The 18,726-nt window shown below is 42.2% G+C and overlaps 1 protein-coding gene across 2 annotated transcripts in view; it reads left to right on the top strand.

Moving 5' to 3' along the window:
• Positions 1 to 510: 510 nt before the first annotated feature.
• Positions 511 to 18,726, top strand: part of HTR2A (5-hydroxytryptamine receptor 2A) — a 52,822-nt gene continuing 34,606 nt past the window's right edge. Inside the window, exons 1-2 of one of the 2 annotated variants that reach the window (XM_075919033.1) lie at positions 511 to 919; positions 6,131 to 6,331. In XM_075919033.1, coding sequence (XP_075775148.1) covers positions 6,208 to 6,331 — 124 coding nt within the window. In that variant the 5' untranslated portion in view covers positions 511 to 919; positions 6,131 to 6,207. Of the gene's footprint in view, positions 2,060 to 6,130; positions 6,332 to 18,726 lie in introns of both variants that reach the window. The other variant, XM_006122966.4, reaches the window with a different exon arrangement.

Genomic DNA, 18,726 nt, shown 5'->3' with positions numbered 1-18,726 from the left:
TTAATTGTAACATCATGCTCTTGACAAATTAAAAATGACATCCAGGTATATATGCAGTATGGTCATCAGGAGAGTATATATGTATTATAATATGTTACAAGTATTATATTTATTATCAGAAGATATATCTTGGCAAATTGTTTATGACATCAGTGAAGAGCCAAAAATAAAATAATAAAAATCTAAATGTTAGTAATTCATCTTAGGGTTAGCATAAAAGCTGCAACCTTTAGGATAGAAAAATCTGCATGTTTACAATTTTACCAGCATGTACCATTGCAAGGCTTATTTATTGCCTTTCTTAAAACTTCACCCTGTGAAATATTATCAGCACGTGCAGCTGCTTTGCCCAGCATCCTTTACAAACGAAAATCATAATTAAAAAAAAAAAAAACCCTAAGCCCTCAAAGTGATAAAGCGAGAAAGCTGGGTTTTATGTATAAAAAAGACCCTATTTGGTCTGCCCTCTTTTGCTGTTGCTACCTTGCAGTTTATGACATCTAGCTAGTGGGAGGTCTGACAAACTGAACAAGGCAGTGAGCAAGAAATTACATTCCTGTTGAAATCAGTAATCCCTTTGTGGAGACTGCTACGTCTAGTTTGTGTGATTTCTTTCGTGTCACTTGGAGGTGGGCTCTATGGTTATTGTTATTATTTTAAATATAGCTTGGGGAGGGGGGGATGCACAGGAACAGAGACAGCAAGCTGCCCATCTCTCAGAAGAAAAGAACAAGATTCACAGCACAGGAACTGGCATCACTCTAACATACAGAGTAGAAGTCAACAAAGCTGTACTCAAAATCATTTTTGTAGAGACTGAAAAGAAAGAAGACAAAAGTGGATAACACAGTAAAGGATACAAGAAATCAGGGTATAAAGTGACTCTAATGCACTTTGAGTGTGGGCTCTGAAGTACAATGTAAGTCTTGCCTTATCTTGTATTTTTAAAAACTGTTAGTACATAATAATTTTATTTCTATTTTCAAGCCATGCTGGGCCAAAAAGTAATTATTACAATTACATATTAAAATCAATATGGAACATTACTTGTAATCTTGGTATGAGACTTAAAATGATATTGTCATATGACAGAAGTCAGAGACTATCAACTGTAATATCGAAGATGAACTATAAGTAACAACATATCTAATTATTGTGAGACTAAGATGCTGAATGGAATCTTTAATCAACTTTCTTAATACAGAGTGCAAAGAGTTCTCTTGCTTTGTATAGCAAGCTACTTTCATACTGCTGTGTTTAAAACTGTGTGATTACAGTTACCAATAGCAATAGGATGTAGCTACAAAAGGGAATCCTGGTGGATGCAAAAGTTTTTTGGCCAATGTTTTTCCTCTCTGAAGCCTCCAGTCCACATTTTCTAGCCTGTGAGTTTTGCTTTTCAACTGGATTTTTTAACATATGCAGCGATTGGACTCCAAGTGGAACTGAAAACAAAAGTATCTGAGGATCCAGAATAACTCCATCCATTTTCTCAGTGTTATGTTAAAGATGAAAATACAATCAATCATAAAGAGTACCTCCTTTTCATCAGCTTCAGCTTTGAACAACAGAGGAATATAAAGCCTGATGGTGACAAAGGGTTATAATTTTTTGTTTTTTCACTGTACATCTGCCCCGGTTTCAGACTTAGCAATGGATAGTCTTTGTGATGAGGAGAACCCAACTGTGAATTCTTTAATCCAATTAAATCATGAAAGAAGATTCTACAAAAATGTTTTTTGGCCTGGAGAGGTTAATACATCTCATCTGTTTAATTTGACTATGGACTCCGAAAACCTAACTAATCTTTCATGTGACGGTAGAGTGACTCCACCGTGCCATTCCTCACTATTTCATCTTTCAGAGAAAAACTGGCCAGCTCTGCTGACAGTTATTGTGATTGTTCTAACCATTGCTGGAAATATTCTTGTTATCATGGCTGTGTCACTGGAGAAAAAGCTACAGAATGCCACTAATTATTTTCTAATGTCACTCGCAATAGCTGATATGCTGTTGGGTTTCCTTGTCATGCCTGTGTCAATGTTAACCATACTGTATGGTAGGTATCACTAGTCTAACCTATTACACGTATTGAGTAGCTTTTAAAAAATTGTATGCGCACACTGTTATTATTTCAGCTTGATAAGGAAAATGTAAATATATGCTAGTTTTAGGGTATTCACTTGCCACCTCCCTATGCAAGGTGAAAAATAACTATAGAGGTAAATGTATATAAAGAACAGATGAAATATGTATGTGTTTATTAACTTTTAACTTCTAAGAATGGACATTTTAAACAGTCCAAAGTGGCAATTTACCACTTTGATTTTTATGGAATTGTTTTATAATTTCTCTTTTGAATCAATGTTGTCTTTGACACAGTTTTCAGTGTTTCTATTAGGGAAGTAACTTCCTGTCAATTAATTTCCTCTGCAAATATGCAAAGAAACATTAATATCTTGATACTCTCTGTTTAAAATAGCCTGCCTCTACTTATTTTTTTATTTTTTTAAATGAAGCATTGCAATTTTAAATAATTTTCTTTCCACTGTGATCTTTATTTATATGTTTATCTTTTAAATTTCATTAGCTACTATGAAATGTGGAAATAAGTGTTTCTTAAGGAGGCTGAAAAGTGAATAGAGTTAATGGTACTCAACTGCTAGCAACATTTACCAATTAACAACCAAAATATCAAGACATTTGTTTTTTATTCTAATGAGTAGTTTGAAAATGTAAACTGAATTGTGACACTGTTTATTGTGATAGGTATTGGAAGTTTGTCATTTTGATCAAAATCCTTAGTAATCCCTGTTACACAGCAGAGACGGTTGAAAAGCAGCAGCCTAATAGTTTTTCTTCAAAACTTACAAAACTACCTATTGCCATAATACAAGAAGAGAAGAGCTATGAGATTAAATAGCTTTTAAGCCTGTTTCAATAGGCTAAATCATCCACCACTAAACTGTAACTTTAGGATGATTTTATTAGGAAACAGTAATGTAAGAGTATGCTGCTTTTTTCACTTTGCCTGTGTGTTGCAGACAAACTACCTCAATGGTATTATCACATTAGGTTAGTAATTGGCATGGGACTGTGACTGATTTTATCAGTAGTATCATTACCTTTGGTAATAGGGAAGCTAATCCAAAATAGTGCCATAGAAGCAGTAATTGCTTGTTTTGTGAGATAAAAGTGAAAGACTCAAGCTCTGGATGGTTCAATGACACATGCAATAGGGACTCCTGCTGGCCAATCCCTGCCCCTGCTCAGAAATTCATAAGGAGCACAGAGCTTCACCTCCTTCTCCTGGTGTGTGAAGGCTGCAAAAGTATGAAGACATTCATTTATTTTAATTGTAGTATTTACATGGTCAAATGCACCCTTACTACACACACAGCGATAGGAGGGCAGCTGCATGGTCACTGCAAAAGAGAAAAACTCCATTCTCTCCATTTGACAGAGGAAGGACTCTTGGTTTGCTTCTGTTTTTCTCTCCTCTCCCCAACCCATTGCACTGCAATGTCTTTTGCCAGAGGAACAATGCCTTTCCAGGATACATGCATTTGAAAAATCACTCTGTCATTCTGGCATAAGCTTTCCTAGAAATGCAGCATTAGCCTGATACATTATCAGTATCACAATGACCAGCAAATAGTTGATTCTAGAAAACCCTCCCTCTTCCAGCGGAACTAAGAACTTTACCCCAACTACCAGGGGCAAAAGGTCAGGAATCAGCGCAATTTCAGACTTCCATTAACTTGTGATCATCTTATCCCATCCATTATAGCACTTCTTGTGCTGTTTGCACTGAACAAAACCCAGAAGTCATTATGGCCCAGATCCTCAAAATCAATGGGGATTAGGCACAAAAATACCTTTGATAATCCTGGCTTGATTAACTCAATCCTAAAAAGTGTTGGCTCCTTCAAATCCTATCCTTGAGGCATTCAGCATCTGGAGAATTGCTCAACTCTACATCAGGCTATTAGAGTCTCATCTAATTCCACATTACGTCAGTAAGAGTTTCATCATTGGTGTAAGTGGGAGCAAAAATGATCCTTGAGGTCTAAATGTCTCCTTTATATTCAAATTAATAGCACCCAGATCAAAACCCCAGAATACAAACACACTGAACTTTAGAGTGTTACTGAAATGGTTGAAAAACAGGTTTGAATGTGGCTTGGGACTCCGCTTGAAGTGTGTGTATGTGTATGTATGTGTATTAATATACATAGTATATTATTTGTATTTCAGTATTGACTAGGACCTAAACAGGATGTCTTTTATACTAGTGCTATGCAAACATCTAGGTTTAAAAAATGGCCATTCTCTGATTTTCTGTATATTCATACTCCCAAAATCCATTAAAGAATGTTAAGGTTACAAAGTCAAGGATTAAAAAGATAGAAAAGGACAAAAATTAATTCTGCCCCTGCAACTTTAACTCAACCTCCTTGTACATAATTATTACAACAACATTTTGTCCAACATTCCCTGGGAAGTCTATTGCTTCAGCTGAAGGAGTAATGGGTAGAAGCAGCAGTAGCAGGAATGTTATTGTCTATTGGAGCCAGCCACTGCAGAAGAATGTGACTTTTTTCCAATGTTATATAACTGTTTGCTGGACAGCAAGGGAATATTGGGAATCCATAAACTTGGATTATATTCCTGGCTGTGGAGAGGATTGTGCACAGTCAAGTGCATAAATTTTGCACATCAATTCAGAAAAGAATTGTGGATGAAACTTAGGTCTACTATATTGGAAATTTAGGACTAACTGTGGTCCCCCAGATGGTATGGAAAGACGGTATGGGATGCACGTTGACCACTTGGGGAATTCCCCCTGGCCCAACACTTCACACTCTTCCAACCCTCAGCATAGGGGCATGCCAGGTGAAGGAGGTGAAACTCTGTGCTCCAGCAGTTGTGAAGAATCTTATGGGCATCTGTGTAAGGCTGTAAATTAGAGCAGCCTTTGGGACTCCTAATTTATGCTGGGGATGGAACCAACTCTTAGATCAGCCCAGACTCTGGGAGGCACAAAGCTTGCTTAAAATCAGCTTTCCTTCCCATTTCTCCATACTAGACTTTCTGAGAAGCACAGCACAGAATCTGGAATCTTGGTTCCACTCCCAACTCTGTCATAAAAGAACTTGTGATACTTCTCAGATATCCCATCTATAAGATAGAGGAACGATACTTAGGATCATTCAGGATGTGGCAGGCCTTGTTTATTAATAAGGGCCATAAAAAGCTGAGACTAGAACTTCATGTCTTCTCCTAGCACTCAGCACAGCTTCCCTAGCATAGAGCACATTGAAACAGGCCGGAGACCTCTCGCTGCTCCAGCCAAGAAAGAGGGAGAACAGAGGAGTTTTCCCTAAGGTTTTAGCAGAAGAGGGAGCCATACTCCCTTCTGCTTCCTCTCACTTTATACACTTTGGCTAGTATTTTCAGACCAAAAGCTGAGAAACACTTCAGAAAAATTAGGCCAATCTCATTCCCCTTCTAACCTGTCATGTTAGCAGGACAAGATGGGAAAACTGGCACTGCCCCTGCTCAACCTCCCTCCCCCAACAGGTCCTTCAAATACCAGACACACTTTAGGAAACTGTCCTGTCCCACAGTGATGGCAGTAGCTGCTGCTATTACTTCCACATTATCCCCATCTGATGCTCTAATTCACTGCCCGGGACTTTCAGTGTGGCTATCACAGAGAGAGAGTTGTGGGACTGCAGCATGCTCAGTGCACATGGAACTTTCAGAGATTTTAGCATCAGGTCTTGCATAAGCTCTACAAAGCATGAGCAAACAGCAATTTTCTTATAATTTGGTCACATCTTTTTTGCATGGAAAACAAAATGCACTTCTTTGCTCTCAGGCCCAATCCCCCATTAAATTTAAGGTTCCTGCTCTGAACTGTGGTGGTGCTAGAGTTCTTCAAAGAAAACTGGAAAAAATGTGTTTACATTGAGAAAACTACATATTTTTCTCTAAAATCTTTTCCAGAAAAGGAAACACTGAGGCAGAAAGCAAGCCAAGAACAGCTCAGTTCAATGGTCAAGTGTGGTAAAGTTATAATCAATAGTAAAATCCATCCTTTTATACTCTTCTTTCTTTTTTGTAGGATATACATGGCCTCTGCCTACAAAACTCTGTGCTGTCTGGATCTATTTGGATGTGCTTTTCTCCACTGCCTCCATCATGCACCTCTGCGCCATCTCTCTGGATCGCTATATTGCCATACGAAATCCCATCCATCACAGCCGCTTTAACTCCAGAACTAAAGCTTTCGCAAAAATAATTGCTGTTTGGACCATATCAGTTGGTAAGTGAGGCAACATTCTGACACATACTTGTAAATTTTGAAATACTTATTTGTGGGAAATTTGACACATATATTGCAGATTAAAAGTATATCCTGGACTGCAAGATTTTGTTTGCCATAATATTAGATGTGGCATAAGGTAGTAATTATTTGATAAAAATCACCAGAGACACTGGCAAGTGGAGAAATATTGAGCAGCCCTATGCAGTGAAAGAATGCACAATAAAGTTAAAATAGTTGTAGTCAAGTTTCTTCTACAGATGTGCATGTTTTCAAGGTTGATATCCCTACCTTCTTGACACCAGAAAAGAGCAATAGATAATGGCTGAAAAAAGATCTCTCTCATTTAGCTAAAATTCAGTTGTTCCTGCCACCACCTTACCACTATTATTTGTTTGCAGATGAGTGGATTTTGGGGGTGTGTGTGTTTGTTTTTGGAGCACATCGTATCTGTTCCACCTTGGTCACCAAGGTTATGAGACACCATGGTCTAGTGCAAAGCCACTGCCACTGAGTGGGTAGAATCTGGACCTTTGTGCCTAGCAGTGTGAGGGGTTCCTCCTGGATCTTGAGTGTCACCTACCCACCTATGTGCACAGAATGCACAGAAAAGTGCACATTTTGAATTGTATTACTCATAAATTCACAGGAACATAGTAACTGTCAGACTGGGTCAGGCCAGTGACCCATATAGTCCAATATTCTGACTAACAGTCGCCAATACCAGTTGTTTCACAAAGAAGGCAATTGTGAAATTAAATGCTCACATAGAAAACTTCTTCTTGCTCCCCGTTAGAGGTTTGTTTATGCCCTGAAACACAAGGGAATAAGTCCCTTTCAAAATTCTTGGAAGGATTTTTGTTTCTTTGTTTCCTTTCTATCATTCAGTTTCAAGAGTTATGAACACCCATCGTGGCAATAGAAAGCACTGTACAAATAAAAATTTCAGTAGCATTTAACCATCTAGAGTGTTTCCTCCCACTCACGATCCGTATATCCACACATTTGCTATGTTGTGATAGTGTACTAATAATGACTGATAATATGTCCTTTATTCTCTGTATAAGATTATGTCTATGTTTATTAGAAAGCAGTGAAGTATGGCATGATTCTAAATGATAGAATCTTGCTTTATGCAGCATTATAGCTAGGATATTAGAAAGACTATGGGTGAAGCAATGTCTTTTATGGCACCAAATTCTGTTGGTGAGAGAGGGGAGCTTTTTGAGCTACACAGAGCCCTTCTTCAGGTCTGGGAAAGGTACTTGTAGTGTCAGAGCTAAATACAAGGTAGAACAGATTGTTTTGCACACGTAGGAAGCACATATTCTAAGAGACCTTTCAAGGTGGAGGGGCCTGTTAAAACCTCTGCAGTCATAGGACCAAAAAAAAAAAAAGGACAGGGTTAGTAGGTTACAGATTGCCATAAATCCCATAGCTCTGTTCTGTCCATGAATTCTAGTTATGAGTGTAAATTCCCAGGCTTGTCTTTTGGAAGTGTTGTGAAGGTTTCCTTGGAAGATGAGACTTTAGTCAGATTGACTTGTGGGGATTGTTTTTGTCTTTTTCATTTTCCTGTGTGAATTCATGCAAGAGCATAATGATTGTCTGGTTTCACCCACATAGTGTGGCAAAGCTTTGGCTGTACCTGTGGGTCCTGCACTTCTGGTGGATAGTGTTCAGCCTCAGAGGCTTGCTATGTCCTGCCACACAGCCTCTTTCTTTTTACTAGTAGGCAGGGTTCATGGCCTACTGAGCCATACTCATCACAGCTTGTCCATATTATGGACATGAGACCCCTCTGTAGTCCTGGTCTCGCTAGCCAGGGGGAGACTCTGTGGTGGTGCGGGGAAGGTTGGGTGGAACCCAGGTTCTGGCCCAGAGACTTGAAAGCAGGGGCAACAGGTGGGGTTTGTTCTATTCCTTGTCTGGCAGCTATTTCCCTGGACCATTTCCCCAAATAATCCCTCCCAGGACCTTTCCTCTGGTACCTGCTCCTCCAACACACTCTTCCTGCCTTGCAGCTCCCACCCAAACGCCTCTCAGCACCTCAATTCCTTCTTTCCTCCTCACACCCCTCTCAACTAACAGAGGAGGAGCCCTTTTAAACCAGTCTCAACTGGTCTTTGATTGGCCCCAGGTGGTCTGATTAGCCTGATTTCTTTGGTTCTGTAAGGTTCCTAATTAGCTCCAGGTGTTGTAACTCACTTGCTTGTCCAGACTGCTTCTGGAAAGTTTCTGCTGGTTCTAGGCCAGCTCCTCCCAGTTTACTCAGGGAGCAGAGATCTACTTAATCTAGGGCTCACATACTTCCCTTCTAGCACTCTTTTATATCTCTGACCTGATCCTGTCACAATAGGTATTATTGGAATATTTAGGCTATGTCTACACTGGCAGCTTCTTGCTTAAAAACAGCTATTCTTGCGCAAAAACTTACCTGCTGTCTACACTGCACGTGCATTCTTCCGCAAGTAAATTTACAGTATAGCGTTGTAAAACAGAAGAGTTATTCCTCTCCCCATGAGGAATAAGCCCTTTTGCACAAGAGCTCTTCCACAAAAGGGCAGTGTAGACAGGCAACATGAATTTCTTGTGCAAGAAGCCCCTATGGCTAAAATGGCCATCAGAGCTTTCTTGTGCAAGAGAGCGTCCGGACTACCATGGATGCTTTTGCACAAAAGCACATGCCAGTGTAGATGTGCTCTTGTGGAAGACTTTTTGCGCAAGAACTCTTCTGCAAAACAGGAAGAACTCTTCTGCAAAACACTGACAAGAAGCTGCCAGTGTAGACGTAGCCTTAGGCTGTGTCTAGACTGGCAAGTTTTTCTGCAAAAGCAGCTGTCTACACTTGCCAGCTGTCTACACTGGCCGCTTGAATTTCCGCAAGAACGCTGACAATCTCATGTAAGAAATCAGTGCTTCTTGCGGAAATACTATGCTGCTCCCATTCAGGCAAAAGTCCTTTTGTGCAAAATGGCCAGTGTAGACAGCTCAGATTTGTTTTGCGCAAAAAAATCCCCGATGTGCTTTTGCGGAAAAACGTCCGTGCCAATCTAGATGCTCTTTTCCGCAAATGCTTTTCACGGAAAACTTTTCCGTGAAAAGCATTTGCGGAAAATCATGCCAGTCTAGACGTAGCCTTAATGTATTGAATGAGTTACACCACATGTTGTGATAGGCATTTGTAGGATCCAGTATTTACAAATACTTTCAACATACTGGACAACCTTCAAATATCCACCTCAAACATATTGTCATCCCTTTTCATCTTCACCTAGAGCCACCGTACATTTGACAACAAACTCTTTATCCAGATTATAGAAATAGCCATTGGTACTAGGATGGCCCCTTACTAGGCAACCTATTTCTGGGCAAATGCACCATGAGACCAATGACATATATCAATGATATTTTTATTCTTTGCACAGGTGACTTAAACTTCCTCATAGATGTCTATCATAACTTCAACAAACATCTATCATCCACTAGCAGATTTACCTGGTGTTGCTTGAATCCTTAACTCAAATAAGTTTTGTTATTATTCATATAAATCATTGTTCTGGAGTGGGATTGGGGATGAGGGTTTCAGTATGCAGAATGCTCCAGGGAGAGAGGACACCCCAGCCCTCTCTCACTGCAGCAGCTTGGAGCCAGGTGAGAGGCCCCTGTCCAAAGCCACTGAAACAGGCACAGCTGAGGAAGAGGTGCGTGCCCCCAGATGGGGGACAGACAGACACACAAACTCTCTGAAATATATAGTAGATAGCTGTTCCTTTCTCTACTTCTGCCCCCTGCTGGCCCAATGGGGTTATAGCTGTCCAGATCCCCATCTCTGCCCCCTTGATACCTCTCCCCCTCCTCCCCAGGTCATTCTGCAGTATAACTGTTCCTCCTGCCAAGCCCCTCCCTTTTCATTTTATGAGAAACAATTGAATTCCAGGCACATCCCATTGTCCTGGTGCAACGAAATCCTTACCTTGCTTTTAAGTTATGATAAGAGGAAGCTTCATATCAAATTTGGTGGTCCTAGCTCTAAGCATTTAGGAGGTGTTCTTGGACAAATGGATTCACAGATTGATGGACAGAGAGATGCATATTTCTAAAATATATAGTAAGAGTAAACTCTCTCTGGAACATCTCTGCACTAGTATCAGCTTTCTGGATACCATGATCAGCTTCATCAATGAAACCCTACAGACAACCACATACAAGAAACTCACGGCTCACCATATCTACATTCATAGATCTAGTCACAATCCCAAATACACTAACAAATCTGTTACCTATAGCTAGGCTCTCAGATACCACAGAATATGCTGTGAGGATAAAATTTGGGATATACACCATAAAACACATAAAACTGCTTTCACTAAGCAAAGATACTCCACCAGGGTATGTCTACACTACAAAGTTAATTCGAACTAACAGACATTAGTTCGAATTAACTTTGATAGGCGCTACACTAGCGATCCGCTAGTTCGAACTTAATTCGAACAAGCAGAGCGCTTAATTCGAACAAGGTAAACCTCATTCCACGAGGACTAACGCCTAGTTCGAATTAACTAGTTCAAATTAAGGGCTGTGTAGCCACTTAATTCAAACTAGTGGGAGGCTAGCCCTCCCCAGCTTTCCCTGGTGGCCACTCTGGGCACTACCAGGGAAACCCTTCGGCCCCCCTCCCGGCCCCGGAGCCCTTAAAGGGGCACGGTCTGGCTACGGTGCCCGTGCCAGGTGCAAGCCTGCCAGCACCCAGCCAGCAGACCCTGCACCTGGCACAGCTCGACCCAGCCACCCGCTGCCACCCAGCCCTCCGCCTCTTCCCGGGACCAGGCTGGTGGCTCCCGGGAGCCTGCCCGGGTCCTCAAGAGGCGGGCGCCCGCCTGGTCTAGTGCGGACCTCCGCAGTAGGCACAGGAAAGTGGCCGTCTAGGGCAGGATAGCTGCCAGCCTGGCCACCCAGGAGTAGGTTGGCATGAAAATCAAGGTGGTCCACTGAGACCCCCGACCCTGAGCCCTGAGCTTACAATGGCCGTACTGGGTCAGACCAAAGGTCCATCTAGCCCAGTAGCCTGTCTGCTGACAGTGGCCAACACTAGGGACCCTGGAGGGGATGGACTGAAGACAATGACCAAGCCATTTGTCTCGTGCCATCCATCTCCAGCCTTCCACAAACAGAGGCCAGGGACACCATTTCTACCCCCTAGCTAATAGCACTCCATGGACCCAACCTCCATGACTTTATCTCACTTCTCTTTAAACTCTGTTCTAGTTCTAGCCTTCACAGCCTCCTGCAGCAAGGAGTTCCACAGGTTGACTATTTGCTTTGTGAAGAAGAACTTTCTGTTGTTAGTTTGAAGCCTGCTACCCATTCATTTCATTTGGTGTCCTTTAGTCCTTCTATTATGGGAACTAATGAAGAATTTTTCTTTATGCTCCCTCTCCACACCACTCATGCTTTTATAGACCTCTATCATATCCCCCCTCGGCCTCCTCTTTTCTAAGCTAAAAAGTCCCAGTCTCTTTAGCCTCTCTTCATATGGGTCCTGTTCCAAACCCCTGATCATTTTAGTTGCCCTCCCCTCTCCCACCCTCTCTCTTCCCCTCTCCCACCTCCTTTTCCCAGTCTCCCCGAGTTTTGTTCAATAAAGAGAGTTTCTATTTTTGAACACACGTGTCCTTTATTTTGTACATCAGGAAGGGGGGTTAGGGAGGGGTAAGTGGAAGGAGGTGAGGGAGGAATGGGGTACGAGCCCCCAATGGGGAGGACTGGGCTGGCTCTGCGGGCTCCTCGGGGTGGAAGCTCTCCTGAAGCCCCTTGATTGACCCCCCCCTCCGGATGGCAGCCTGCAGCAAGTGCAGCTGGGCTGATGGCCAAGTGCTGTGATGTGCCGAGAGTGGGCACTCAGGGCACTCCAAGCCAGGACTGCTTTGCAAGCGGGGAACCCCTGAGAAATGTCTGTCCCAGATGGAGGTCGGGTCCCTTTAACCACAGCCCTCGGCTCCATGCTCTAAGTCCTAATCTGATGCCCTGCCGGCACTGCTTCTGGCTATCCTTAACCCCAGTTCAGGGTCCACTCAGTGTGGACATGCTAGTTCGAATTAGCAAAACGCTAATTCAAACTAGTTTTTAAGTCTAGATGCGCTAATTTGAATTAGCTTAGTTCAAATTAACTAATTCAAACTAAGTTAGTTCAAATTAGTGCTGTAGTGTAGACATACCCCCAGAGAGGTAGAACGCATAGAATGGTCTACTCAGATACCACAAGAAAACCTACTTTAATATTGAAATAAAATCCCCTTCTATTGCAAACTCCTACAATCATATACTGGAACCCATACGGGGTATCATAAAAAAAACTACAACCCATATTTGATAGGGTTTCCATCCTGAAAAAAATCTTTTCTGAATCCCTCCTTCTGGCCTTTAAACAACCTCCCAATGTCTCTAACTTTTCAGGCCTTATCCTCAAAGGAAACCTGCACAATGTGGTCAAAAGCTGAGCCTGGGAGCTTATAGTCATAACACTGCTGGACACTAAAAGCCATGAACTAAACAGAGTCATGGGATTTATGGCTTTTTAAAACAATCTGTAACCCACTAAGCCCCATTCAAGTCTTCTGAGTGAAGAGTTTAAACAGGCCCTACTCCACTTTGAATGGTTCCTTAGAATAAATGCTAACCTCCTATGCAATCTGTTCCGCCTTGTATTTAGCTGCAATGCTGTGAGTGCCTTTCCCAGACTTAAAGGAGATCTCTCACCTTCACAAATTAGTCCAAAAAAGATATTACCTCATCTACCTTGTCCCTCTAGAATCTTGCTTTGTTATGTTTTGATAACAACACCTGTGATACAGTCTTGGAAGTCAGACAGGATGATACGGGGAGACCTGTTTCTCTCATTTACATACCATACCTAAAGATAATAGCTGTTAAATTAAATATATGGTTATATAGATCCAGCTAACACACTGAGCAGGGAGAGGAATGGAATGGTGCTCAGTTGTTTTGTGAGTACTGGTGCATCATGCCGAATGGAGAGACCAGCTGAAGGCAGGTGATTCAAGCCCCGCAGATGCTGAATGTGTCTTGACCATGATGTTCTCTTGGAAAGAGGGAAGTAGGCAGCTGTACAACAACCAGTGGAGCAGCAGAATGGCATCTGATTTTCCCTCATCTCCAAGGCAGAGCGAATGTGCATCATGGCAGATTGCCACATAAAAGGGACAAAGAAATATGCCAGGCTGATAAAGAATCCTAATGGTCTCCGCCCATACGTGTAATTAATTGTCAATGTAACATAACCCTGTCCTCCTCCAGCACTCCCTTGCCTGCAAAAATCTGCCACAGCGAAGTTAGGCAATGGCTTATGAACAAAGAAATGCTTTATCTATCATTTACCAATCTCAAGACTCCTGGTGCTACTTATAGTACTTGGTCTATTCATTATTTAAGTCTTTGCAGTTCCACACAGGTGCAATTAGCACCAGCAAACCTAAAAATACAGTTTAATGTAACTTCATTATGGGATTCTGTCAGGAGAGAAGAGATTTATCATGGCCTTGAGACTGCATTCTGGGTCCTCTTCCCTCCCCACCCCTTTTTATCATTCTGCTGCACTCTGCTTCCTGGCTTGCATGACCTCTGTTGCTTTGAGAAATTTTTGTTATCTCTCTTAGGGGTTTAGGGATAAAAGAAGTGATTAAGGCCTTGATATTCTCCTTCACTGACCTTTTCTCATCACAGGTTAAGTGGGGGCTCACACCAATCAGAGAGCCAGTTACAGCAGCCTGGCTACGTCTAGACTGGCATGATTTTCCGGAAATGCTTTTAACAGAAAACTTTTCCGTTAAAAGCATTTTCGGAAAAGCGCGTCTAGATTGGCAAGACGCTTTTCCGCAAAAACACTTTTTGCGGAAAAGCTCCGTGGCCAATCTAGACGTGCTTTTCTGCAAAAAAGCCCCGATCGCCATTTTCGTGATCGGGGCTTTTTTGCGGAAAACAAATCTCTGCTGTCTACACTGGCCCTTTTGCACAAAAGTTTTTCGGAAAAAGACTTTTGCCCGAACGGGAGCAGCATAGTATTTCTGCAAAAGCACTGACAATCTTACATGAGATCGTCAGTGCTTTTGCGGAAATTCAAGCGGCCAGTGTAGACAGCTGGCAAGTTTTTCTGGAAAAGCAGATGATTTTCCAGAAAAAGGGGCCAGTCTAGACACAGCCCCTGATTGTCAAATTACTCTGCTCCCAGCCCCGGTGTAAATTAGACCAACAGCTCTGGCATAAATCAGTGGCTGTTGTGATTGATGCTAGCTGACTGTGCTCCCGAAGGCACCATGCGGCAGGTAAGAACTGGTGAAGCTCAGGTACCATGTCCTCGCTGTTGGGGTGTAGCTAGTATAGGAGTTGGCTGTGCTGGCTCCATGTCAACATAGACCTGAGCCATGCCAAGGAAATTCTCAGCAGGCCTGCTGAGGTGAGATTCTAACCTCAACTGAGTGGAATAGAGCAGTAGGAGTAACAGGAGAGAATCAGGCCCAGAGTGTCCCTCTTCTATTTGCAGTAAGTGGAAGTCAGGGTACTGTTAGTAGCATCATGTCATTTCTGTAGTCTTACCTCCTTTTAATAGTTCAGGCAATGTTTTTCCTTGGGAGAGAAAAGCACAAGCTAGATTGGAAGCAGGAGGGCAAGATGCGGGGTTGTTGAATAGGCACAGCCAAGACAAATCACTGTTGGTATAATGCTGTGATTTATGAATAAAACAAAATCTGAGCCATTTGAGAACTGAACTGTAGTATGTGAAAATAAAACAAAGCTGTGTGATGAGGAAGGCAAAATGGCATATGCACAAACTCTTCTCTTTTCCTGGAGACTTAAAAATCATGCTCATGATAGTACTAAGCATGAAAGACATGATGTCAGGGCCTCTGGGCTTTTTTGGAAGGTGTGTTATGTTGGGAACCCAAAAATGACAGCAGTGATAGTCACTAGATACATATGAAAATTTTTGGCAAGAAAAATAAACATTAATACTAATTAAACACTGAGGTTGAAAAATCAAGCATTTCAAAGTCATAAAATTCCAAAAGTCTATCAACATGACACATTATTTTTTGTTCCTGGTTAAATAGAAACATTAGTGCACTATTGTTTTATAAGGGCCTGATCTAAATAAATTGATGTTAATTACAATTTTTCCATCTACTTTTGTGAGCTTTGGACTGGGCTCAGGATGTATTACATAACAATAGAAGATAGGAACTGTGATTTACCTGACTTCTGAAAATCTTGATGTTTTCAATCTAAATTTTGTATTAAAATGAATTTTTATATTTCAGAACAGAACATTAAGCCAGCAACCTTTATTTCTCTAGAGCATAAAGCGCCAAGGGCAATTGGTTTAAGATAGAATCTAATTACTGTAACAGATTCTAATTCTGTCTTTAATTCTTAATTCATACAGTACCCAAAGTGGCTGGATAATTAGGTTATATGTGGCTGGTGCAGGGGCAGGCCTGTTATTCTAGAAATCTTAAATGTCTAAACACTGAAAATGATTCAATTTATTTTAGAGCATAGAGGTGAACTCTGAAAATAGGTGTCAAAAACTAGACATTATCAGTTCTTGAAAGGTATTAAAGTTGTCTATGTGAAACCCAGTCTGATAACATTCAGCTAGCATATGTGATGCTATAAATAATACCTGCACTGAAAAACTCAATACAAGCTCAATAAAATTCATTTAGTTGACTGCTTTTGAGAAGTTTTGGAATCTAAACCTGCCTAAGAAACACAAACCTCTATAAAAGGGCCAGAAACCAACCTTTTCTCCATTTAGAAGACCTTTGAAAACAATACAAAAAATAAAGGTTAGAATAACAAATGTTATGGTTTTACTTGTATCATTCTTCAGTTCTTACCCCTCTTTGTTACAGGATTCACCTTTCTATTATGGTCCAAGTCATGTGAAGCTTGATGAAGCATAAATCCTCTTAGCTGTAGTTTCTCTCTTCTCTTAGGGTATGTCTACACTAGCCCCATAGCTCGAACTAGGGAGGCTAATGTAGGCATTCGAAGTTGCAAATCAAACCCGGGATTTAAATATCCCGTGTTTGATTTGCATCTTACCGGCCGGTCGCCATTTTTGAAATTTACAAGTCCGGACTAACTGCCCGTGGCAGGGACCCGGTAATTCAAAATAAAGCCCTAGTTCGAACTATCTATTGTTCCTCCTGGAATGAGGTTTAACAGGTAGTTCGAACTAGGGCTTTATTTCGAACTACCGGGTCCCTGCCGCGTGTGGACACAGGCACTTAGTCCGGACTTGTAAAATTCAAAAATGGCGACCGGCCAGGAAGATGCAAATCAAGCGCAGGATATTTAAATCCCAGGCTTGATTTGCAACTTCGAATGCCTACACTAGCCTCCCTAGTTCGAACGAGAGGGCTAGTGTAGACATACCCTTATTCTTCCTTCCTCAGCCTATACATCTGTTCACTGCCTTCAGGTACTCTGAGCTCTCTCTAGTCAGCAACCATATAGATTTATACAGTAATCTTCCTCCAGAAGGATCCCAAATAGGGTTGGGCAGAGCTGATGAAAACAGTCTTTTTGCCACATTTCTAACAAAACTTTTACTAATTCCTTTTCCATAGTTTTGGAGACTTCAAAATTGTGATTACTGCAAAATGTAGATGAGCATTTCCCAAAGCAGAAGAATAGTAAGACGAAAGATTGCCCCTTCAGTTTTGAAGGAGTTAATGCCCCTTGGTGGGCATGGTCAGACCCACCCCATCTTCCCTTTTCAGGAAATGCAGGGACAAAGTAAAGAGCAGGGCCTGGAGTTCAGTTGTGTCTGAACCAGGGAAAGAGGCAGATATCTCTCCAAGCCCTCAACAGAACTATCACCTGGCTACTAGCTCCCTATCTCAACCACTGGAGATAGAGAGCAACCGCAGGAAGTGTTACTGGCCACTGGTTTGAAAAACCGACCCCCGCAGTGATGGAGCATCTCTCACCAAGAGTGGTTGAAAGTAGCCGAAGGAAATCAGATCACTTGCTGGAAGGGAGGTAGCAAGTTATTTCCTCACAGACCCAGTGGCAGGACTATCCACCACTTTTAGAGGCATGAACTGGGATCTGGTAGGCATGGGTGGGCCAGGATCTCCTAAGCACCTGTTGCCATCCAACAACTGAGGAGTCCACCAACTCACCTAAGGCCAGAAGGCCTACATGAAGAAGGGACAGTTGTTTCCCAGCACTTCCACATCCATGGGGCCAGAGCCCAAACCGTTAGTGATGGCTTCAGCCAAGAGGCTGTGAGCCTTAGACTATTCCCTGCCTTTCCCCACCAGAGCCAGTGGCTAAGCAACTGTTGATAGCCCTAGTCCGGAGTGGCAAGCGATACAACTGTTTCCTGCTCTGCTCGCACTAAGAGGGTGGAGTGCATATCTTCCCTGAGGGGAGATGGCTACAGGAAGGAACAGTCTAGGGGGCATGGAATAGCAGAAATGTAACTTTCCTCTATACTGCCTAGCCAATACGACTAAGCTGAAAGGAAATGTAACTGGTTTTGTCTTGCTTGTGACTCAGCTCTCAGAAGCTAGGGAAGTGCTGATGTAGAAACTCCCCATTTTTCTTGGATCTCGGCTGTATAATCCACTCTTCTTTTGAAACTTTTGTGCCAAGTACCACAGCAGCTCTTAGGAACAGAGCAAGTTAAATAGTCATCTTCAGGTCAGTGATGTATTCAGGCCCGCCAAAGGGAGTAACTGCCCAGGGCCCAGCGATCTTGGCCACAGCCACTACTACAGCACTGGCTGGCACCCCAGGCCCTTTAAATCTCTGTCAGCCCCAGGAAGTGTGCTCTAGGCAATGCTGAAGGGCTGGTGGGAAGAAGCTAGCCTTCAGTCCCACTCTTCGTCTGAAGCCCTGCCCCTTCCAGGAGTATGGAGACCCCAACTCCTCTCCACACCCCCACCCCTCTTCCTCTAGGACCCGGCAAGTTTCTTCACTCCTTGGATGTATTATAAACACTGGATCAGGTAGGGATTGAAGCAGAGAAGCAATATCACCTGCAACGTGGAGCTGGCACAAGCATCTAGGTCAGGAGCTTTATCCAAAGATACCCCACTGCATGGTAAAGAACCAACCTGAAGAACTGGCAGATGCAAACAGGGCATTATCCCCCTCTCCCCCCCATAGTACTTCTTCCATGATGGCTACACATACTCAGCCAACTAATTAAAGGCACATTAAGGGGCAACTGGGCATAATATAAGAACTTTGAAAATTGTTAAAACTTCATACATTTATCAAGCTATGCTAAAAGACCATTATTAAGGATGCAAGGTTAGGTTAGCCAGAACTAAAATTGTCCATTTATCTTAAACTCAGCC

This window comes from Pelodiscus sinensis, chromosome 1 (assembly GCF_049634645.1).
Source record: "Pelodiscus sinensis isolate JC-2024 chromosome 1, ASM4963464v1, whole genome shotgun sequence".
NCBI classification, from domain to species: Eukaryota; Metazoa; Chordata; order Testudines; family Trionychidae; genus Pelodiscus; species Pelodiscus sinensis.
The sequence above is the reverse complement of the archived record's forward strand: the minus strand, read 5'-3'. Positions and strand labels throughout refer to the sequence as shown.